The sequence below is a fragment of the Balearica regulorum genome, chromosome 1, assembly GCF_011004875.1.
Source record: "Balearica regulorum gibbericeps isolate bBalReg1 chromosome 1, bBalReg1.pri, whole genome shotgun sequence".
Taxonomy (NCBI): Eukaryota; Metazoa; Chordata; class Aves; order Gruiformes; family Gruidae; genus Balearica; species Balearica regulorum.
Genome location: NC_046184.1, coordinates 149,512,908 through 149,536,847, shown reverse-complemented (window position 1 = coordinate 149,536,847; position 23,940 = coordinate 149,512,908). Strand labels below are relative to the sequence as shown.

Here is a 23,940-nt window from a genome sequence, read left to right as displayed (position 1 = left end):
GTTTACAAATTGACCTTGGTACTCCACTTTCATTAAAAAAAAAAAAAAAAAGGCTGCTCATTACCTTTATTTTACCTGATAATTTCATTTCTGCTAGCCTTGCCTCATTCTGTGATGAGGTGCTGTCCAGAGCTAGTGTGATCCATGCTGACCACATAAAATAACTATCCTTGTTATCTGCTGAAATTCACTTTAAATCAGTTTAGAGTCTATGGAATAGGATTAAGGTTAGACAATTTGCTGTATGTTGTAGGTGCATACGGTATAGGAAGAAAATTGTCCTTGGGTTTATGGAAATGTATCAAGAAAAATAAAGCATTGGCGAATATTACTACTGAGGAACGTCTCCGTTTTGCCTCCTGCTCACCAGGATAACAGGAGACACTGGGCTTGAATGGGCAGTGTACACTGAGTAAAAATTCGTGAATGACAGGAAAGGCCTGAATAGCATTTAATGACAAGTTTTTTTGCCCACAACCACCTCCTATATTACCTTGTCATTGTTGTCATTAGTGAGCAACTTGCAGTCTTTCTCCTCCTGGTAATCTTCCAAACACTAGACTGAATCGCTGCTGTGTAGCTGAAGTAGAAGTACAAGCTATACATAGTTAGGAATCCTTTACAAAATTCCCACAAAGCCTTTCCGTGTGGCTTTCCAGTGGACTTTTTTCAGGTTTTTTTCAGTGTGGCCAGCTTTGGTAAAATAGCTTGTTGAGGTTGTACTGGCTATAAAATGTCTCCATTGTCTAGATGTGGTTAGGTGGCCAGAACTGTATAGCTCTGCAGCTGTCTTGACTATGGCAGACACTTCAACTGCAACTTTTTTTCTTTCACTTTATTCCATCCTGCCTGGCAGCAATTCTCTGTGTGGTCTACTCTGGGGGCCCTGCCTTGCTGATAGTAGCCTGAGTATCTTTTAAAAACCCAGTGAAAAGGGGGAAATGTAACCTGCAAGGAATTCTAGCACCTTGTGGAAGGAGCTGAGATCACTTATGTAGCCTCTGTCCACCTAGCAGTCTAACAAATGAGCTTTAATGAACAGGGTTGTGGGAGCTTCTCTCTATAGAAAGAAATATGCTTCACAAGAAAATGTGCGGTCCAGGCATGAATTTTGGAGCTGAGTCGGAATCCCAGGGTGTTCCCTTCCTCTAAAAGCTGCAACTCCAAAACAGAATTGTTCATGAATTGCTGAAGTCTGCTGGGGGTGAGAAAGCAAAGATAAGTTTTCTGTGCTTTTCTTCTGGCCAGTCATATACGTGTCATGGTTTAACCCGGCAGGCAGCTAAAACAACCACGTAGCCCTTAGCTCGCTCCCCACCCTCGTGTGATGGGGGAGAGAATCAAAAAGAAAAAAGAAAAAGGTAAAACTTGTGGTTTGAGGTAAGGACAGTTTAATACAACAGAAAAGGAAGACAATAATAGTAGTGATAAAAGAATATACAAAATGAGTGATGCACAGCACAATTGCTCACCAGCTGAAGCTGATATTCAGCTAGTTCTCGAACTGAACTGCCTCCTGGCCCATCCCCCAGTTATATACTGAGCATGATGCCACATGGTATGGAATATCCCTTTGGCCAGTTTGGGTCAGCTGTCCTGGCTGTGTCCCCTCCCAGATTCTTGGCTGCCCCCAGCCTTCTCATTGGAAGGCCACTATGAGAAGCTGAGAAGTCCTTGACTGCTTGGCAGCAACTAAAAACTTCAGTGTGTTATCAACATTATTCTCATCCTAAATTCAAAACACAGCGCTAATCAGCTACTAGAAAGAAAATTAACTCTCTCAGTCAAAACCTGGACAACAAGCTATTCAGAGTATTTTGGTGACTCTGAAAAACTCCTTATGAAATCCAGGTTCCCTGATTTTTCAGCCCTGGTGAACACACTCAGTTTGAGTATTATCTGGTTATGCCCTTGATGTTAGACTTGTTCATTTAGACTTACTGATGCTTGGAAGAAAAATTGGAAAGATAATGGCAGTCTGTGCAACCACTTCCTCCCATCTCCATGTGTTGCTCTGCAAGTGTTTCAAGCTAGCGTTAGTCAGAAGTAACTTCAGTCTTAAAATGACAAAGGAAAACTTGCTACCTATCTGAGAAAAGATAGATTTAGCAGTAAAAGAAGTGGCAACAGTACCTCCAAGAACTTAGTGTGATGTGGACCTACCTCTGACCACCTATGAAGTTCCACAGAAAATACCTGTCAGTTACTGGCTAGCAGGGGGAAATTATTATATTGGACTAAAGGTCGCTTCTTGCATCAATAATCTTCTTGGATAACCTTGTCAAGATATAGTTATAACTTATGCTTAATTTCATAGTTCTTAAATACTGAAACTTTTAAGTGGAATACTTTCCTGTTAAGTTCCTTTTGGTTTTACTGATACTTCTGAATACTGAAGAAGGTTGACAAAGAGGAAGTGGTAGCTTTATTGAAACTCAAATAGCTCAACAAAGGGAGGAGAACTTTTTTTTAGCTGAATCAGTTAAACTGAGTGAGATGTCACAGCAGGGCTTCTTTGGCCTGACAAATTCTGTTATAAGCAAGAACAGATTTGTGACTGTGTTACGTGATATATATGTTACTGCTATTTCATTTTGCTATTGTTGGAGGCTCACACGCAGCTAGACCAAACAGCAATGTTTAGCAGGCTGTTTGCTGGGTTCTAGATGTCTTGCTGAGATGTTGGTAGCTGTCACAGTGAAACCATTTCTCTCCAGTGTGTTTGGTTATGTCCTTTCACTGATTGGATGTTGCTTACAATCTGACATGCCAGGCACTGGAACTTTTCTAAACTTTATTGTTCTTTTTAACAAATCAGAATGTTGACTCTCTTCACAGTGTTGTCTCACCTGGGAAAGGCTATAGCAAGACTTATAGCTAAAATCTGTCCTACGCTGGAAAGGTTAAAAAATTGCTGGTATTTATACTTGGAGACATAAGTAGTAGGACACAATGTGAGATTTGCATCTTAAGTGTGATGCAAGAATATAAGCTTCTATTACAGCTAGTGGGATCTAGGCAAAACCGCTAAATCATGTAGACTTCTTTGACATCTCTGATATCTGTAAATTTAGGGGTCTGAATTTAGACCTAAGTTTCCTGAAAACTTGTAGATTCTTCATGTTTGTATATATGAAGCCTGAAATGATCTAATGCAGGATTACTCAAAGGGAGGTTGCCTCTTAACATTGACAGTTTGACTTGTCTTAAGAGCTTGTTTTCTACTTTGTAATAAGTTGCTAGCTATGTTTTGCTAAACCTGAGATGCTAGAAGCTGAAGACTCAAATCTGGCTTTCAAGGGAGATGAGGTCCTTTATAGCTGCTCCTAAACTGTTTCCTCCAAATGTGGTAGAAAGAGCCGAAGCCAAAAGGCCTCCACAGATCCCAGGAGCCATAAGCCTTGAGATGAACGTTAACTGTTCATGCAGGTGGAGTCATTGTTTAGTATTTGGTGTTTTTCTGAAGAAGTTTGTTCTGGAGGATTCTGTGCTTTTGAGGAGGCTACTTAATTGCCGGTTACCATTGCTGTGGGGAGAGCAAAACTGTACAACATGAGCTTGAGTCAGACCTGCTGAGAGAACCACTGGTGAGTCACAGCCCAGGGTTTGGGCTAGACTGTGTTGGAAACTGGTTTTGATTCTTCTTTTGGAAGGAGATGGTCATTAAGACCAGAATCCATGAAGTTCAGAGGTGAAGTAGTTGACTACTTTCTTATCTAGGAAAAGTTGGACGGTAAAATGAACAGATGCAGAAGCTACTGTAGAAGTTGGAAAATGTTTTAAAACTTATTAAAAGTGGCATGTTAAATAGAGCATTTTTAACTTCTTCATCCATCTCCACAGTTATAGTCTCCATCTCAGCTTAGGCCATCTCCAAATACTTGACAGTGTAGCCAGCAAGGGAACCAACGCTTATACTTGAATTTCTGCAGATTTATCAAGACTTCTTGCTTCTGCACTAATTTTAAATAGACTGTTGATGTTATTCAAGTTATGGGTTAGCTTCTGTTACAAAATCAGTGAAGAACCTTGGCGGGAGGTGGAGGGGATGTCTTCTTTCTTTAAATAGGGTTAATTTTCTAGTGTAATACATCTCATGTAATATATTTTATCTGGTGGACCTCAAGTTTTAAACTTACTAGTTTACTTTGGACTAGCCAAAGCTGCAGTTAGGTCACTGTAATAAGTTCATACTGAAAGACCAAATGCTCTTTGAACCATGAGGTCACTCCACTGACAGAACTTGCTACTTCTTGGTTATTCTGCCTCTTAAAAAGAAGTCCTCATCTACTTGTGAGTTACATCATCATGTAGATCTAAGAATTTCAAAACCAAATATCAAGTCTGAAAAGAGGGATTAAAAGGAAATTTCACTTGCAGAAATCTGCAAAGTAGAGATGAACACTTTACTCTTGGTTAGAGGCTGGCCTTTCTAGTGTAGACATACACAGAGCTCCTACTGCCTGAAAAACACAAATCAGAGAAACTTGTTATTCAAACCTCTCCTTACGGGAAGGCTTCCCATGTTCGGATTTCTCTCTTTTGTGGTCCTCTATTGTTCATGTTGCTGTTCCCATGCTTTGCAGTCACTAGGTTCTGGAACAGGATACTTGCTGCTTTTAAATTTGCTGTTGCTGATATCTCCCAGAATTTCATTCTTCTAGTGTAGATTTTGTAGCCAAAGGACAGTATTTACTGTCCTAAACAAATTTTTTTAAAGTTCTAAATAGGTGTTGCCATGGTGATTCCTCTTACTAGTTCATATTTCCTGGATGGTTTTGGAAGTGTGTCTCTGGCAAGGAGTGAACAGCTCGGGGCATGCCCCACTGCTTTAGTTACTTTACAACAGTAGGGAAGGGATGAGCCTGCTTGTGAGGATGTTTCACTCTTTATTGCCTGCAGAAATCTGCTGTGTCGTCTATTTCTGTGGTTATAACTTGTTTGGTTTTGGAATTCTTTTCAATCAAGTTGGTGAAGGGAAAGTCCTTTTTCAGGTTGCTGATCACCAGATAGGTCAGGACTATTTAAAAAAAGTTTTATTTGCCACAAAAGAGTAACTAAACAGGATTTCTTTTAGAGAACTGTCAATTACTTTTGATTTTTTTCAGCAACAGTATCTCCTGCATTTCAGGAATTCTTATCTTTAAAGATGAATTCTGAATAATGAATTTGACAGTGAAATAAAACGTAAATGCTGATTTCTTGCTCTTCTAACGCAAGGCCTGGGAGGAGGAGTTGTTCTACCTGTGAAAATTGGGGAGTTATTTGCCATGTGTGAAAAATCTTCTCATTTTATTTTTCTGTCACAACATGCACTCTCCAAATGCTTGAGGAATTTCTTCAATCTAGGCTGAAATAAAAATGTTTTGTGGGGGATATCTATGTTACAACCTGCTCCTGGATAAAGTACAGACTCCCTTCACAGGCCAAGTGAAAAAGCCACCCCATAGCATCTGACATTGATATACATACAAGACACATGCCTATAGAATAGATTACTACTAATTTGTGAGATGGATGCATAGTCAGTATCCATGGTTCATTTTCAGAACCTCCTTAAGAAATGAGCTGAAGGAGGAATCTGATGCATTTCAGGGTTGGGGAAGATGTTTTCCTCATCCAAACACATGTTCTGAAAGCTCAAGTTTTCTACAGGAAGTTTCTGTTTTCTACAGAATTACACTTGCATAGTCTTTGTGGCTTGCCTGAAACAGTTCACTGCTTTTTTTTTTTTTAATTGTTTGGGGTTTTTTTTGTCTCCGTTGTAAGACTAGCTCCTGTGATGTATAAATGAAGTCTAGGACAGTCCTGGGAACTGCACTAAGGCTATTCAGCTGATTTTTGTATGTGTCGCAGAACAGCTGTGGGATGTCAAAAGCAAAAGGCTGGCCAGTCTCCGAATTCTCAGAGCTTTCACTGTCTAGAGGAGGAAGAACAACGATAATCAAGTTTGGACAGAAATTGCAAAAAAAATGCCAAATTTGTTCTGAATATATTTTCTCTAGCATAGAAGGCAATAACTCTCAGAAACAGACAACCTGTTAGTGTCCTGACTGTAAGCATATGTGTGCACACATTCCCAGTATGGTTTTTTTTTTGTGCCTATGTATACTTTTTCTTTCTTTTTGCTTCATCTAGTTTGACACTGTAATTGCAGAAGCGGCCAGCTTGATGTCCGGGAGCTGATCTCTCTCTACCCCTTCCTGTTGCCTACTTCCTCTTCATTTATACGATCTCATCCCCCTCTGCATGAGTACGCGGACCTAAACCAACTGACCCAAGGAGACCAGGAGAAGATGACAAAATGCAAACGATTCCTCATGAGTTACTTGAATGAAGTCCGCAGCACTGAGGTTGCAAATGGCTACAAGGAAGACATTGACACAGCTTTACTCAAGCTGTATGCAGAGTCAAATCATGAAAGCCTTCTGGATCTGCTAGTTTCAGAGAACTTTTGTCTTTTAACAGATAGTGCTGCCTGGCTGGAGAAGCACAAAAAGTGAGTGGATTTTTTGAGTATTGCATCTTTGAGACCAGAGGGAAAATTGTCTTAAATATTACTGGCTTCTAGAGCAACATGTTCAGATCCTCGTAGTTTCTGTGCGTTCAGGTCAAAAAACCAACTTGGCCTGACTTGTCAGCATTTTAAAATATTGGTGAAAAGATACTGATTAACAGTCTGAGGTAAAGGAAATGTGTCCTCTCTTATGCTGGTAAATACAGAGTTCTCCCTGAAAGTTTCTGTGTCCAGCACAAAAATAAGGGATTGGTTTAGATTTGGAAAAAAACCCAGGGTGATTTGTTTGCCCTTGTGACAATGTGAGAGTTGAATGGATGCAGTAGTGGTACATGGACAGAATAAAAAGGATGTTGCTTAAGATGACTGCAATTGACTTCAAATTGGAAATGCCAGCAAATGGAGAATTGGCTGTTAGTCATTAAGCAGGAAACACTAGATAGTAAATGTGTAAAATACAAACTCCAGTTGTAGGTAGTGTCTCTGTCTTAGATTTAGTTTCTTTAATCTTTAAATTGTGTGGTGCAGTAGTAGCAACTCCAGTAGTGAAGAAGAGTCCTTAAGTGTGGTTAGATTTAGGGTGGTTTGATTTATTTTGTGTGTTTTGTTAAATCCTCTTGGTAAGTATGGTTTGCATGGCAAACTTTTGCAAATGTAAATGGTAGAATATTGTTCCATGAGAACAGCCATTACAAAACTTCAGCTTTATTTTTATTACATTATACAAAAAAAAATTCCATAATGACACTGTACAGAGCTTTTCCTTGCCTGACTTGCTTTCATGCTGCAGTAAAGAAAAAAAAATATGTTTCTGATAGTTTTGAGTAAAAGCATCATAAAAATTTGATTGAATGATACCTGATTAACTATTGGAGGAATATTTATTATTTGGAGCTGTGTGTTGAGTCTGTATATAAAATTCAAAGAACAGCGTAGGAATTATCTGTGATTTGACACGTACTTTGTTTTACTTGGAGCTAGTAACTAGAAATTGCCTTAGAGACAGTAGAGACACAGACACATTTCTAGGACAGAACTTTTCTTGTTTGATTCTGAAAAAGGGCCTACAGACACTTGTTCAAGTGTAGACATGGCTGTGTACATGTGACCTAAAAATCCCACTGTAAGCGATTATTTGTTATTCTGTGCTAATCAAACCATAACAAAATTGGTAGGAAAGATCTAGCAACTTTAATATTAATTTTATCTTTCTATACAGGTATTTTGCCCTTGGTCTTCTGTATCACTACAATGGTCAGGATGCTACAGCACTTCAGGTTAGAATAAAGCTTTCAGTGTCATCTGTAAACCATTCCAATATGCCAGTTTACCTCCAACATAAAAATCTGAGGTGCTAATTTATCTGTTTGCAAAGTAGTGATGTGTATATATATGAGGGAAACTTATGCCAAGACTTCCTTGAATAAATTAATATGCTAGATGTGAAAAACTTGAAGACCTTACTGACGATGACAGCTATTTAGATGCTTGTATGCTGTTTTTAAGCAAAACTGTGTGTACCAGAACATATGTTTGTACTCTTGGAAGATGGACAGAAGCGCTAAAATAATCAAGAGATCACTTAACAAGATGTTTGAGGGACTTCAGGGACATATCCTGTGCTGATTAGTCTGTATACACACAGCAAAGCAGTATTGTAATCTCATGACAGACACTGACAGCCCCTAGGAGTTTTATTTCCTTATTTGATGATCGACAGTGAACTCAGTCTGCAAGATCTGTGGGTTTCTCCTGGGTTAGTAATCCCTTTGGGGGGACCCCTGCTGATGCCACTAAGACCAACAGTGGTCTGTAGACTGGAATCTAAGTAATTTTATTATTCCTCTCTGCAAAACTTCATCTAAAAAATTAGTATGTTCTTGATCAATAAATAGCACGTATGTCTCAGACCATGTCCGATACCTTAAGTAGTTTGCCATACTGTGTGGCTTTTTGAGTATGTTAATCACAGTAACGCTGTTGAATGCATTCACATCAGTTACATAAATAGTAATTTCCTGAGCAGAAGTCCATTAAGGACAACAAAAACAGTATGTACCTTTGTCATGTGCAAGATATTTTTCTTTGTTTCAAGGAACAAGGTTTATTGTTAAAATGGACTGCTAGATATGGCACCTTTTTGTTCCAATTATAATTTATATTAAAAAAATCTCCCACAGTACTTAAAGTTCTTCAGTCAAAATGAAAGAAGAGCAGAAAATCAGGTTGTCTTCTAAATTGTTTATATCATTTGCTTTTAATCTTGCACACACAGAACGCATGAAAATTATACCAGGCATTGAAGACATGAACTTTTGAAAAAAGTTTGCTTTGTGCTTAGCGTACTTCTTCCTGAAGTATTTGGCCAGTCGGTCTCAGAACGTGAGAACCTACATGATACAGAGTCTGAATTAGTTGAATATGGCAGGGGCAAGAAAAGCCTGTGATGGAGAGGAGGCATGAATTTAGTGACCAGTGAGGCCCCTTGCACTTGGTGTTCCTAGGAGCTCTTTCTAATTCCTCAAGCCCCAGTGGCTAATACGAGGTGTTGTAGTAGCTCACATAAAATTTTAAGTTGTTTAAGTTAGAAGGGCTAGTATATGTTTGAAGCACTTTAATCTTTGTGTGTTTTTGTTGCAGTTATGGGTGAAAATAGTTGATGGAGACATTCAAGATTCTACACGTTCAGATCTCTATGAATATATAGTAGACTTCCTTACATTCTGCTCAGACCAAGATCTAGTGTGGAAATACTCTGAATGGGTTTTACAAAAAAATGAAGAGGTTTGTGATTGGTGTACTTTTCCCAGAATATCACCAGTATGAAGTATTTCCCTGCAGTGGTGTTTGGGTGTTCATTAACATTGTTCCATCTTGATAGTTAATTTGGACCATTTTTGCAAAATGTTTTAATGCCTTCTTTCTACAGAAGAAAACTTCCAGGTTTCTCAGTCCTTCTATGTTCCTCTGTTAACAAGTGCTAGTGAAAATTCCTTCTTTTTCTTCTGAAAATAAAGTTTAGGTCATTCTATACAATGAAAGATAGCGCGTGTTTTCTGGTTTTCTTCATATTAAGCAAGATAATTTTCAGATCTTAAAAAAAAAAAAAAAAAAAAAATCACCTAACAGGTTAACTGTCACTGCTGTTTTTTTTTTAAAAGCATTCCAGGGACAGGTGACATCTAGGACCTAGATACACTAGGATATGGAATAAATAACCTTCATTCAAGACAAAACCTTCTTGCTACAAGAATTAACTTAATCCACCAAAATTAAAAAATAATTTTGCAACATCCATTAGTGTGGTATCAGACAGTCTGTGCTGTTGGAACTTGTTACTGCCTAATTTCTATTAATTTAAAGCTTATTTATTACATGCAGTGATAGATTTCTAAGCTTTTGTTTTGGTCATTATAGAAGTCTCTTAAATGTGATGATGATATACCCAGCAATAAGGCTGTAAACATTCTGGTCTCTAACTTAGCTTTCTTGCTGCAAAGGGCTGAAGTGTCCTGCTCTGCTGTTATGCAGATCTGTTCAGTGCTTTTTGTGGCTGGTGGAGGTTGTGCCCCACACAAGGTTTATAGGCTGGACAATGTATAGACTACAAATTGAGGTAATGGAGGTGGGAGTGAGTGAGATCACAGTAAGCACTGAGTAGTGTAATCTTGGCGGTGTTGAGCAGGGTTTTGTGTGTTGTTTATCTTCCTGAGTAATGTACTAATTTGATAATGCTATTAAATAAGTATTTAAAATAAAAAGGTAATAAAATGGTTACCACTGAGTTCCTAAATGCAACTGACTCTTCCTAGGTTGGCGTACAGATTTTCACTAAAAGGCCTTTGGAAGAACAGGAGAAAAACAACATTAATCAAGACGATATCATCAGTTGCCTTAACAAATATCCTAAAGCACGTGTTAAATATCTAGAACATCTAGTATTGGACAGAAAAATAGAGGTGAGTCCTACAAGGCTCCTAAAATAGGCATAGGATTCAGAATACAGACTATCATGAACAACTCCAAAAAAAAGCTAAAGTCTAGAAGAAGTAAGCATAATTTGAAGGCTTTCAAATGTACTCAGAGCAGGGAAGGGAGTGGTTTTAAGATTAAAGTGGAGCATGAGGAGTAGATATCTGCATTATTTTTAACTTTTCAACTCTCGTGCTGGCAAGACTGTTGCTTACCTCCCCTCAGAGTTGGTGGTTTTTTTGTGGTTTCTTGGGGGGGTTTTAAACATCTGATTGTTGTATAGTTTTCTGTTTCACCGATGAGGCTCAAACCTCTGTCTGGTAAGAGCACAGAAAAATGGTTGAGCAACTGCTAATCCTATTGCACTGCAGCAGCAATATACTAAAGTTGCTTAATTCAGTGTTTTACAAGTAAGTATGTTTTATTCTGTCCTTCTGGAGACATTTAAGCAATTAATGATAGAATTAAATAATCCACCTCTCACTAGAATTCCAAACCACTCTAGATGTTGAGTGCCCAGAAAGATGTGTTCACAAGTCATAAATGACAGTATATTCTATACGTGGGTTTTCAATACAGCCAAACATTATGGTACTTGGATATGAGACATTTTAAGCACAGGAGAAGTTACTAGAAGGTACTAGATTATTGTAATTGCTTTAGTGAGAATGTTTCAAAGAGTCAAATCATCAACTTTTTTTGATGAATATTGGGTAATAACACAAAAAGCACTGTGCCTTCAGAGTGCCTGTCAACCTCTGATGGCTGTCTCAGATTTTATTGCAGAAATAGAAAAAGTCAAAGATCATCCCTGAATGGGAAGAAAAATGCATTAGATCAAAATTACTCATTTTACAAGGGAAACAAAAGGAGAAGACACAGTGAGGATCATACTTTGTACTCAGAGAGGTCTGCTTTACTGCACTGCATTGATTTTCATTAGGTGGACTTTCAAAAGGAAGTAATTTTTGCATGAGAAAAGCTATTTATGGATCTTGTTTATTTAAGGTGAAGAGGGGTATAAGAATAAGATGTTTCATATCTACATTTTGGAAATACCTGTATTAACAAAAGAGTCTCAGGTATAGTGTATCTTGTGAAGCTGCTCTAAGTTGTCTATCTACATAAATAAAAAAACTTTCTAATTAGTTTGAATTAAAACACATTTCTATGTGATTATGTAGATCTTCATCACTGTTATTGGTGGGGAGAAGGGGTTGTGTTTTGTAAACTGAGCCAACATTGTTCTTTTCATCTGTAGAAAGAAAAGTACCATACCCATCTAGCTGTCTTGTACTTGGAGGCAGTACTTCAGCTAAAATCCATGACCACAGATAATTCTACAGAAACAACTGAACTGCTGTTTAAACTACGCAGTCTTCTTCAGAAATCTGATCTTTACAGAATTCACTTTATTTTGGGTAAGATGCATGTTTTCTATTATAAATGATGTCAGTTCCAGCAGGAAATAGGAGGTGGGATGGGGAAGTTTTTATAGGATAGAAAACAAAACGATTTGAGGTTTCTAGGTGTATTTGGTTGATAGGCTTAGCATCTGTATTTCTAACAGACACAAGTTAATGTAAAAAGTGTACCTGTTAGTGTTGTCTTTGACCTACCATAGCTTGTCAGGTACAATGGTATGTTTGCCACTGCACCAAAGCCAGAATAGCATAACTAGCTACAAAAAATATCTTCATACAATTATTTTCTCAATTTATAGTCAGTTTCTTTTTAATGAGCATGTAACTTGTGACAATCTTTTGCCAATGTTTACAATTTTATTTGTAAACAGAGAACTGAAGCGAAGCTTTGAGGAATCTGAATACCAAGGATGTTTGTTGTCCATAACCTGCTCTCACCCTGAAAGCTGGGGCTCATGCTAAACAAAAATATGAGCATCTTTTTGAGTGAAAAGTGCAACATCTGCCTTACTGTTGGTATAAGGCAAGAAAGAGCTGAGCTAATTTTTTTCCTTGGCCAATGCTTATAATGGCTATATTTTTTTAACGTACCTTCCAGTGGATGAAAGGGAAATGACTTGTTATTTTACTGAAAGATATGAAATGTTTTTCTGAAATTCAGTGGAAAAATCCAATGGATGTGGAAATAAAAAGAGCCGAGTAGCAACTAAAATAATTTACCGATGTTTAATGTCCCCTTGCCTTTCCAGTCAGCAAAACATTACGCAACAGATAATGTACAAGTATAACACAGTCATTGAAACTCTTGCTCTTTTTCATCTTTTAATTTTTAACCAAATTTTTAAGGGCAGGAGTTTCAAGATGGATTATTCTCTTGAAATCAGTGTGCTCCAAAACACAGGATTTCTTACATGACAATCCTTATCTTACATGCAGGTGAGATCAATGCATGCTAGTGTGTTCCTCCTTGGTAAGCAAAACATTTTGGGGAGGAAAACATTGTATTTCCATACCTTTGAGAGAGGCCTATGCCAAATCTTTATCACCTTTACAGTAAGTGGAGGATTTCCTGCTATATATTAAAATGCCCCTATCTGTTGCTAACACTTTAAACTGTCAGACTGGATTAAGGATTTGTAGTGTCCTTTTCTTAATGGGAAGTACTATTTGATCTTTATTGTCTTCTATGGACTTTAAACTATTCTCTAATTTTCTATAATACTGGTAGAAGTAGAGGTTAAAAATATTGTGGCTTCATCTTACAGTTTATCATGCGTGGTAGCAATGTGCGCAGAAATGTGCAAGGCTGACACGCTAGCATTTAAAAGGTGTCAGTGACACTGGTTTTATCATCTGTTATTTAGTAATTGCTTCTTCCTGTGTTTTGTGGTGCTCTTTTGTTATGTGTTTCCAGACGTCTAGGTTTTCTTGTACTTACAAACATCTGTCCTCTTTATAGCTGCCAGGACCTCTGCAGAAATAGCAGGAGTTGAGTTCTTTGGGCTTGTTTGCATTGACTCTGGGAGAGGGAGTAGTCATCTTCTCCACTGAGCAAATATTACCTTATTTCTCATTTAACAGACAAAATCCAGGGCACAGACCTTCATATGGAAAGTGCAATTTTATATGGAAAACTAGAAGAACACGAGAAGGCTTTGCATATCCTTGTCCACAAGTTAAAGGACTTCCATGCTGCTGAAGAATACTGTATATGGAACTCTGAGAACAGAGATGTGCAGTACAGACGAAGGCTTTTCCATATGCTGCTGTCAGTGTACCTAAATCCAGGCACTTCGGATTGTGCGCTAGTCATGGCTGCTGTGGATCTCCTGAATAGCCACGCTGCTGAATTTGATGCGGCTCTAGTTTTGCAGCTGGTGCCTGACAGCTGGTCAGTGCAGCTCCTCTCCCCATTCCTGGCTGGAGCAGTGAGGCAAAGCGTTCATACAAGAAGAATGACTCAGACTGCACTTGGGTTAGCACAAGCTGAAAACTTAATCTACAAATATGAGAAGGTAGGTGTGTGTTTTGCTGGTTTTTTTTAAAATATAAGGTTTTTTGAAGGTTTACAATTAAGTTCTTTTTTATATATATATATATAATGATCAAAAGAAGTTTGAAGAATTAGGACAAAGATGTCTTCCTGTCCTTGGCAGTTTTCCTTGCTGCATTTATTAGGTTTTTTGCCATGACTGCTAGATTCAAACTTAATTTTATGCTTTCCCTGTAAAACAAAAAGGAACGTGGGGGCCTTGAAATAGGAAGAACTTTGGTGAACTTCTAGGCTGAATGAAAGTGAATCTGGGATTTGCAGATTAACAAAGTTCTTACAGAAACATTAACAAATGTGAATTAATGTTTTTTTTTCACTAGGATTAAGACCTGTCGGAATTCGCAAAAAAGTTTACCCAGCACTTAGTATTAATTGAAGCTTGTTAGTGGTAAATTCACTTGTGAAGCTTTATTCTCATCCTAACTAGAGCTGTGTTGCTTAAAGCTTCCTGCAGATTCTTAAATCTGTTTAGTTCTAATGACAGTATATCCAGCAAAATCTATCTGGAATAAAAATGCATCAGTGCTCAGTGTGCTGCGGAGTTGTCCTGTGACCTTATGTTGGGTTTTCAGTTGCATTAAATGTGTGAGTGCTTTTCTTTATTAAACAAAGAAAAATTAAAAAAATAATAAAAAAGCAGTCCTTATGAGGAAGCATGAGTATGAATGTGGAAATTGAATTCAAGTTAAGTGGTTCTGGGGTTTTTTTCAAGCTGTTTTTTCTTACTACCTCTGTCATTGACCAGGTTTGTTCATTTGACACAGTTTAAATTATATGTCTCATAATTTCCCTTCCTTTCTTGCTAGATTGACGTTTGGATTTTTTCCTTCTCTTTAGGTTAAACAAAAAGGAACCCCAATTCTTCTTTCGGACAAAAAGGTCTGTCAGTTGTGCCAAAATCCTTTCTCCAAGCCGGTATTTGTCAGATACCCAAATGGGGGTGTGGTCCACACACACTGTGCTGCAAACAGACATCTGAATTCAAACATGACTCATCACTCTTCCAGCTCCAGCAATCAGACTTGAAATATGTTCTGGTCCCACAGGTTCCCATGACTTATACCCCATTGAAAGTGGGCTGGAAAAAAAGAACAAAGTGCAGCTACTTTAGGTATAAATCAAGATGAACAGCTAGTCTTTGGGTTAATGGGAAGACTTTCAGTAAATATGAAATATGTCCACTTATCTTTTTGATTTCTAATGAATGTAGATAGAAAATTCACTACTAGAAATGGAGAGGTGCAAATATAGGCTCTTCTGTATATAGTAGTAAACAGTTCAAGAAAACGAGCCTTTTCTTCACAGTAAGGATGAATGTTATGGAGACAAGGCAAACAGTTACTTTAAGAAATGTCATTTTGCACTGAATGTGGTGTTGATAAATTTGTAGAGGTGAAGACGGTATCTACTGGAGTTGTAATTCTTGGAACCTTACGTGACAAGACTGGCATCACGCAGCTTACTATCAGGACAAAAATGTGCATTGGTTATAATGTTTGCTGCAGCATGTCCTCTTTTGGGCTGGATTCTCTTCCCCAGGATCACATTATGAACTTGGTTTTTGCTCTACAAATTGTTGGGTTTTGATGCACTTTTTAGTAGCCCCCTGCTGTATAGAATTAAAATGTAAGCACTGGTCTGTTAGATTTCTACTCCTACAGTTACTGTAGTAAACTGAGTGGAAACTGATAGCCTCAGCCACACAGCTGTGCTTGGAAGAAAAAAAAAAACAGTGTCAGATTGTCTGGTCAAACTGTAGTCCATTTTATATGGGGGAAGAGACCTTAACTTTAATAATGATTTATTTATTAATATGCAAATATATTGTACATACAGTTGAATAAATTGATCTTATATCATTCTAGAGTTTCTTTGGAGGATAAAGATGTAGCTGACACAAGTGTACAGGTTATGTGCTAAATGTTTGCTATAACATAACTTAGGCAGATTGGAACTCCACAAGAATAGGTTTGAGTACTTGTGGTTGACTTTGTGCAATCAAAATCATGGAAAGAAGGTGTAATTGGGAAGAAATCTACAAAGGTGCACTACAGGGGTACTGGATTTGTTATATTCTACAAAACATTCTGTAAACTATGACTTTTCAAATAACAACAAAACCCCCTTACTTAACTGCCCTGATAAGTATTCACATTGCTATTTAACTATTTTAAAGTAATCAGTTTAAAAGAAGCAGCTTCCCATATGAGAGGTTCAAAAATTAGCACTTTTATTTAAAAGTTAAGCATTTCTTTTAATTCTGTAAAGCTCTAATAAATACCAAGCTTACTGACCAGCATGCAGTTGTATTAGTATGGCTGCTTACTGTTCCAGCATTCCAAATCAGAGTGGAGACTTTCAGCAAAATGGAGTATCTGCATATCTTCTAGGTGCGATCTTGGCAGAGGTCTCCCAAGACAGAAAGGTTGGCTAAAGAAACAGCACTGTAAGTGTAGCAGTGCCTCCCAGAAGAGGCAACCAGAATACATCCAAGGGGAGAAAAAACAAAACAAAACACCAATTTCTTTGTCTTCGAAGCAAAAGACCTTTGGATCTTTCTCTTTCCTGAGTTTGAAATTAGAAAAGTATAGCTGTTGTCTTGGGTTTTAAAAAAATAAAATCAAGTAATTTTGTAGTGCTTTCTGCTAAGACATGTTAGCCATTTTTAGTGAACGGCACCTGCAAAAAAGACAAATGTGAGCATTTCTGACTTAATTCTGACACGACTGATTCTCCTGTGTTGCACTGGTATGAGCAAATTTTTCTGTATCTTGTATTCATGGTTTTCAAACACTGTGTATGCAACTGGCAATGATGCGATAGACAGATTTGTAGTCCCCTGTCCTCAGAATACTTGCTGATAGAGAGGAAGTGATTTTACAAAGATCTGATAAGCCTTTTGCAGACAGTAGCATGCGATTCATAAGAAATACTTTCTTTTGCTGCAAGCATCCTCAGTGTTCTTTGTTCCTATTTAATAAGGAGGTACTAAAACAAATACCACTCTCCATGATTAAGACTAATTCTAGCTACTAGGTAGTGATGAACTTAATCTTGTCAACTAGTGTTGCAATGGAATAGAGATCATATCATGCCAGACCACAAGAAAGTTCTTAATTGTTACCGCATGAAAAGATATGGCTGTAAAAGAGTAAACAATTCTTCATTAATATTTGATATTTTTTCAGTTTTGTACTTTGGCTAAAATGCAGCAGTAACAATAATTGTATGTACAGAAATCAGAGTCATGCAAGGTAGCAGATGACTGAAAGGGTGATTAGTATTGAAGTGGGGGATCTAATTTTTTTAGCCCCCAGAAATGTGGACTGGAAAAAATACTGGCATTTGATTCGTACATTATTACCTGTTTCTTTGTTAAATTTTATACTAGAACTCATTTGGATGAATTAATATGGAAATCCCACGGTAACAAAAAGACAAAGCAAAAACAACCAATGTGAGGCTGAGGTAGAACAAGAGCTCAGCAAGGAGGTGGCAGGTGGAGGATGCTCTTCCAGTCTCTGTGCAGCACTTGAGCAGCGGGGATAATACTCGACCAGAGGAGATGACAGCCTACATCAGAGTGGTGCGTGATATTCTGTATTTTATCAGCAGGAAACTTATGAAAGGTTGCACTGAAATTCCCTTAGGTAGGACAACTACAGCTCCCCTTGGGTAAGAACGTCACATCGGAGAACCTGACTTTGTTCCTTCTTTTATTTTGGCACTGTCAGTCTGCTGGTTCTTGTTTTCTGCACCTGAAGTCCTGGGACAGCATTGCTACTGTGGTTAGTTACTCTGGTATGGCTGTGGCAGCAAGGAGGGAATGAGTGGTAATCTGGTTATTAATTGCTCAATGGTTACGTGAAGGAGGAGAGGCAGGGAAAGGGAATATTTCTTTGACCATCCTTCTAGTTTGGAAATTAAATGGGCTTTGGGAGTTTAAGTTTGATGCAATCTTTTTCTCCCCGGTTAGGGAATGTGGTGTCTTAGACCTGCCCTTGGAGAGAGGAGGTTCTGTCAGAATATTTCTTCAGTTATTTGTGTTTGTAATTCATCTCTCTCACTCGGTGGTGGTGGTGGTGGTTTTTTTTCCAGTGAGGCTTCTGCAACATTGTATGTGTGGAAACAAAAACAGTAGTGCAGTTTGGTTTTGTTGTTGTTTTTTTTTTTTAAATATGACAGTGTGTCTGTGATTCAGCACATAACAAGTGAGACTAGTCTCTCACACAGATGCTTTTGCAGATACTGAGGCACATTTGCTTCACATGTAGCTTCTAATTACAGAAATATTGCAGCTCTGACTCTTCTTAAGCCATCCTCTGTTACAGTCCCTGATACATACAAAAAGCACTCATTAAACTCTTTTCTACTTTTTTATATCTCCATACTTCCTCACATAAAAATTACGTGTATATGTCGTCATGTGCAGTTTTTCTCCTAAGTCAAAGAGATGAAAAATACTAATGACAAAACATTGCCCAGACTCTGTTACTCTGCTTGAAATAAGATGAACGGCTGTGTATTTATGAGAGAGAATTTCCGTTAGGTGTTCATTTCTATGTTTTAAAGGGATAAGTTATCACATTGATAATATTACAAGAATGCTGGTCTCAAAGTCTGGAGAAAATAAGCAATTGGCTTTTGTTGCACCACAGGTACCTATGAACTGACTTCATACTGTGGTGGCTCAGGCACGCACAGGAGTCCGGGTTACAGTGAGAACTTCTCTCTTTGTTCCCCTCACTCCCCATCCCCAAAAACTTTCCAACCTTTGTTACCTGATTTAATGTCACTCTTCTAGCACTTAATTGACATGGGTGTAAATCTTGAGAGTTCTGACTGGGCTCCTGAGCACATCTGTCTTTGTTCAATAAAATGTCACTTTATTACATCAACCACATGAAAGCCTAATAATGTGTCGTGGTTTAACCCCAGCCTGTAACCAAGCACTGTGCAGCTACTCACTCACCCCTGCTCCCCCTCCCGCAATGGGGTGGGGAGGAGAATCAGTAAAAAAAAGAAAAGTTGTGGGTTGGGATAAAGACAATTTGATAGGATAGCAGAGGAAGAGAATAATAATATATATATAAAACAAGTGATACAAAAATGCGATTCCTCACCATATGCAGAAGGGAAACCAAACCAATGCGCAGTTTGTTTCTGAGCAGCGATCCCACCTCCCAGCAGCTTCCCCAGTTCTATCTGGAGCATGACATCATATGGCAGGGAATATCCCTTTGGCTGGCCTGGGCCAGCTGTCCTGGCTGTGCTCTCCTGGCTCCTTGTGCATCTGGCAGGGTGTGAAAGGCTGAAAAGTCCTTGACTTGGTGTAGACACAACAACTACCAGCAACAACTGAAAACATCAGTGTGTTACAAACATTATTCTCATCCTAAACACAGCTACCAGAAAGAAAATTAACTGTATCCCTGCCAAAACCAGGACATAATGTCAGCTGTGGGAAGGTCGTGGTAGGGATGGAGTGTCCATGTTTTCCAAGACCCTTTTTACATGTTTGAACAAACAAGCATTATCCTGATTCTGCTGAATCTTTATAACAATGTCTGTTCTTTGCAGGACTTCTGTCCTGAATGGCATTAAAAAATATTTTATTTTACAAGTTTTATCAAGAAGTAACTTTTTGCTTTCATTGTTCTTCACAATTTGCTGCAGTCTCTATTCAGCATAGCTCTAAGTGTTTTATTAACATCCTGCTGTTTATAATAGGCACCAACTAATACATTTTCATTGTGAACTCTCCTATTGCCTATACTTACTAATTAATTTTTCTCTTGCTGTACAACACTTCGGGGCTTATGCCTTGTGAACACTGATAATTAAATGCACTGCTACTTTTAAAGGGAAGAGAAGAAAAGAAGTTAATGACATTCTGTAATGTCCGATTACAAAACTGAAGTTCCCCTGCGGTAAATTTGGTCAGATGGAAATCTACTGTTACTGCTTTCTGACTTAATGGTTATGTTGGTGAACATACACAGCAGTATGTGTAATGTACAGATGTACAAATATGTTGATTTTTAATAAAAAAAAACTTTTAATTAAGTTTCTGTCATTCATTCCTGTTCTTCAGTGGTAAATAGAGGATTCATCTGGGTGACTGACAGAGGTGGTCAGATGAAAAGGCTGAATTAAGCAAGTGCAGGGTCTTAATGGAGTTAAACAGATGTTCTTAAAAACTAGTGAATTTTACTTTTGGGAAGAAGTTTTGCTTTGTTTTTTACCTCTTCCTTGGCTGGATCTGGGTTTTTACAGATTAAGGTGAAAGTAGCTACTGCCATTACAGATTTGGAAGATCTTGATCTGCTTCTGTGCAGCCAAAGCAATTCCTTCCATGATTAAACCCAGCGGTTACATGGGGAGTCTGGTCAGTGACACATGTGTGGACATCCCGGAGCAATACAAAGAGAAGGACTAGAATGTTTTGAGGGGAAGACCTCAAAACAGGGCTGGTGTTGACCTGGGAGTGTAGGCTGGTGCTTATATACTCTACAGCAGGGAGCCGGTGTTCCTCATCATCCTCCTCCTTGCTGCTCAGGAGTAATGGCCCTGACTCAGAGCAAGCTTCGGTGCCAAAGGGTCAGGTGTCCCCCTCTTCCCACATCCAGCAAGAAGGGGCCAGGGCCACCGCAGTGGCATGATAGGACCCGCTGGTGTGGAAACCCCAGGAAAGGGAAGGTGGTAAGGAGGCTGTGGTAAGCCAAGGAAATGGGTGTGATCTCCAAGAGGACACAGCAAGGGAGGAACAAAGGACAAGTAGGGAGACGAGGAGTTTGTGTTTAGGACATGCAGGTGTGACCTAATTCAGCTGGTCTCCAGCCCCACTCTACATGTGCTTGTGTCTTTTCTCCAGGCATCTTCCCTAGCCATGAGTGAGTCCAGAGCAGGGCCACGAAGTTGATCAGAGGGCTGGAGCACCTCTCCTATGAAGACAGGCTGAGAGAGTTGGGGTTGTTCAGCCTGGAGAAGAGAAGGCTCCAGGGAGACCTTATAGCAGCCTTCCAGTACCTGAAGGGGCCTACAGGAAAGATGGTGAGGGGCTGTTTATCAGGGAGTGTAGTGACAGGACAAGGGGTAATGGGTTTAAGCTGAAGGAGGGTCGATTTAGATTAGCTGTTAGAAAGAAATTCCTTACTGTGAGGGTGGTGAGGCACTGGCACAGGTTGCCCAGAGAAGCTGTGGATGCCCCATCCCTGGAAGTGTCCAAGGCCAGGTTGGATGGGGCTTTGGGCAATGTGGTCTAGTGGAGGGTGTCCCTGCCTGCAGCAGGGGGGTTGGAACTAGATGATCTTTGAGGTCCCTTCCAACCCAAACCATTCTATGATACAGGGGAAATCCTGTACATGACCAAAACGTACTGAGGATGCCAGCTAGAAAGTATAGGCAAGTGATAGCCTTTGGGCAATGACAACTGGGAAAACTGGACGGAACATCTCTCAGCCCTGAAAAAACATCACTGGAAAGAATTTAAGAGAATATGCCAGTGTCGCGGTTTAGGCCCAGCCGGCAGCAGGGTACCACGCGGCCGCTCGCTCACCCCTCCCCCAGCATGATGGGAAGGAAAAGTATAACAAAAGGCTTGGGTAGAGATAAGGACAGGGAGAGATCACTCACTAATTATCGTCACGAGCAAAACAAACTGAACTTAGAGAGGGAATTCATCTAATTTATTACTAAGCAAAACAGAGTAGAGGAATCAGAAAATAACATCAAGTCTTAAAACACCTCCCCCCACCCCTCCCATCTTCCTGGGCTCAACTTCACCCCTCAGCGGCACAGGGGGACGGGGAATGGGGGTTACGGTCAGTTCATCACACGTTGTTTCTGCCGCTTCTTTGTCCTCAGCGGGAGGACTCCTCTCAATGTTCCCCTGCTCCAACATGGAGTCCTTCCCATGGGTGACAGTCCTTCACAAACTGCTCCAGTGTGGTCTCTTCCATGGGGTGCAGACCTTCAGGAGAAAACTGCTCCAGCCTGGGTCCCCCACGGGGTCAGAAGTCCTGCCAGCAAATCTGCTCCAGCGTGGGCTCCCGTCTCCACGGGTCTACCAGTCCGGCCAAGGACTTGCTCCAGCCTGGGCTTCCCACGGGCCACAGTCTCCTTCAGGTGCCTCCACCTGCTCTGGTGTGGGGTCCTCCACGGGCTGCAGGTGGAATCTCTACATCCCCTCATCCTTCCTCCATGGGCTGCAGGGGGACAGCCTGCCTCACCATGGTCTTCACCATGGGCTGCAGGGGGATCTCTGCTCCGGCGCCTGGAGCACCTCCTGCCCCTCCTTCTGCACTGACCTGGGTGTCTGCAAAGTTTCTTACATCTTCACACTTCTCTCTCCAGCTGCAAAAGCTTCCCTCCTCACTGGTTTTTTTTCCTTCTTAAATATGTTATCACAGAGGCACTGATTGGCTTGGCCAGCTGCAGTCTTGGAGCCGGCTGGCATTGGCTGTCAGACACAGTGGAAGCTTCTAGAAGCTCCTCACAGGAGCCACCCCTATAGCCCCCACACGCTACCAAAACCTTGCCATGCAAACCCAACACAGCCAGTAACTAGGCAAGGGTACAAGTGGTCACTGCTAGGTTTATGTATTGGTGTGGGCATGTGCATCCTGCAGGGTTGGGGTGTCCTTTGCCTGCTACACCCCCCTCTCTTTCTCTCTCACATGCAGTTTGTGGATGTGATGGTTGTCCTGGCAAAGTATCAAATGGGCAGACCTCACCGAAACCATGGTTTAACTTTGGTATGAGGGAATCTGTCAACTCAATATTCAACTGTTCTTGTGCTAAAAATCACTTGGCTCTTTGCACAGGCTGTTTAATCATCAGGACTTGCTGCTCATTTCAAGTTTATGCAAACAGTATCATAGAATCACAGAATGGTTTGTGTTGGAAGGGACCTTACAGATCATCTCTTTGCAACCCCCCTGCCATGGGCAGGCACACCCTCCACTAGACCAGGTTGCCCAAAGCCCCATCCAGCCTGGCCTTGAACACTTCCAGAGATGTGACTGCCACAGCCTCTCCTGGGCAACCTGTAGTATTTTCACCTGTCTATTGCTGCACTTTTTAGCCAAAAGTAAGTTTACATAAAGAAATAATATCATAAAGACTGTTGAGCAGTAGGTCTGTGCCATTTAGTCAACTTGGTTTGAGTTGCAAGCGTGGGTTTGATGGTATTGCACTGTTGTGGTTTTATTTGATGTCTCAAAGCCAAATAACAAATGGGAACGTGCTCCTTCTCCAGTTTGATTTGTGCATTAAAACCTTATGGGGTGGTCAGAAAGTAAGACAGAGAAGCAAAATTTATGCAGTTTGACTAGCTCTTCCCTGATTTTCGGCTACTTCTCTGAAACCACTGCTTAGACAGTTGGGCGACTCTCATTAGAAGCATAGGTTGTATTTTTTTGTCCTCATTCAGACACTTGGGGGAGAATCTTGGATGTCTTCTTATGCCTTGGCTCAGCTCAGATGTCTTGAAGCGTCTTGGTGCTCAGGCAGTGGAGGACGGGGTAAGCCCTCAGCCAGGCAATGTAGGCATTGTTAGGCAGGCATCTATGGACTGCATAGCTGGTGAGCCGACAGTAAAAATCCAACAAGTGGGAGCTGTAATGAAAGGCTGTTGTTTTGAAGTTCAGGTCTATGTTCACCTGGCAAGGTCTGTACAGCCCAGTCAGGTCAAGATTGTTCCTTTGGTTGAAGCAAAGGCTGTGGGAGCATTGGTGGCTGCTCAGGACGCTCCTACAGGAGGGTGATTGGGATGCAAAGGTTGGAGTGCAGCATGATGCTAAAAGGAATAAAAAACGTTACCGCAACACGCATTGCTTCGTTAGCTCAGCCAGCAGGAAATACACCCTGGAGAGCTCTCATTTGCATTTCCCCAACCATCCATCCAGTCAGTGGAGGAAAGGCAATGCAGAAAGCATCACCAAAAAAAAAGCAGTTGTGGCTTTGGCACAGTG

The 23,940-nt window shown here is 40.0% G+C and overlaps 1 protein-coding gene across 10 annotated transcripts in view; it reads left to right on the top strand.

Moving 5' to 3' along the window:
• The window catches only part of TGFBRAP1 (transforming growth factor beta receptor associated protein 1), a 42,466-nt gene extending 22,434 nt beyond the window's left edge, over positions 1-20,032 (top strand). For 8 of the 10 annotated variants that reach the window (XM_075738868.1, XM_075738856.1, XM_075738839.1 and 5 more), the window contains 7 exons: positions 6,158-6,499; positions 7,737-7,794; positions 9,158-9,301; positions 10,330-10,476; positions 11,751-11,910; positions 13,495-13,928; positions 14,804-18,861. In XM_075738868.1, coding sequence (XP_075594983.1) covers positions 6,158-6,499; positions 7,737-7,794; positions 9,158-9,301; positions 10,330-10,476; positions 11,751-11,910; positions 13,495-13,928; positions 14,804-14,992 — 1,474 coding nt within the window. In that variant the 3' untranslated portion in view covers positions 14,993-18,861. Of the gene's footprint in view, positions 1-6,157; positions 6,500-7,736; positions 7,795-9,157; positions 9,302-10,329; positions 10,477-11,750; positions 11,911-13,494; positions 13,929-14,803 lie in introns of all 10 variants that reach the window. The other 2 variants (XR_012832818.1, XR_012832817.1) reach the window with 2 other exon arrangements.
• Positions 20,033-23,940: the final 3,908 nt, after the last annotated feature.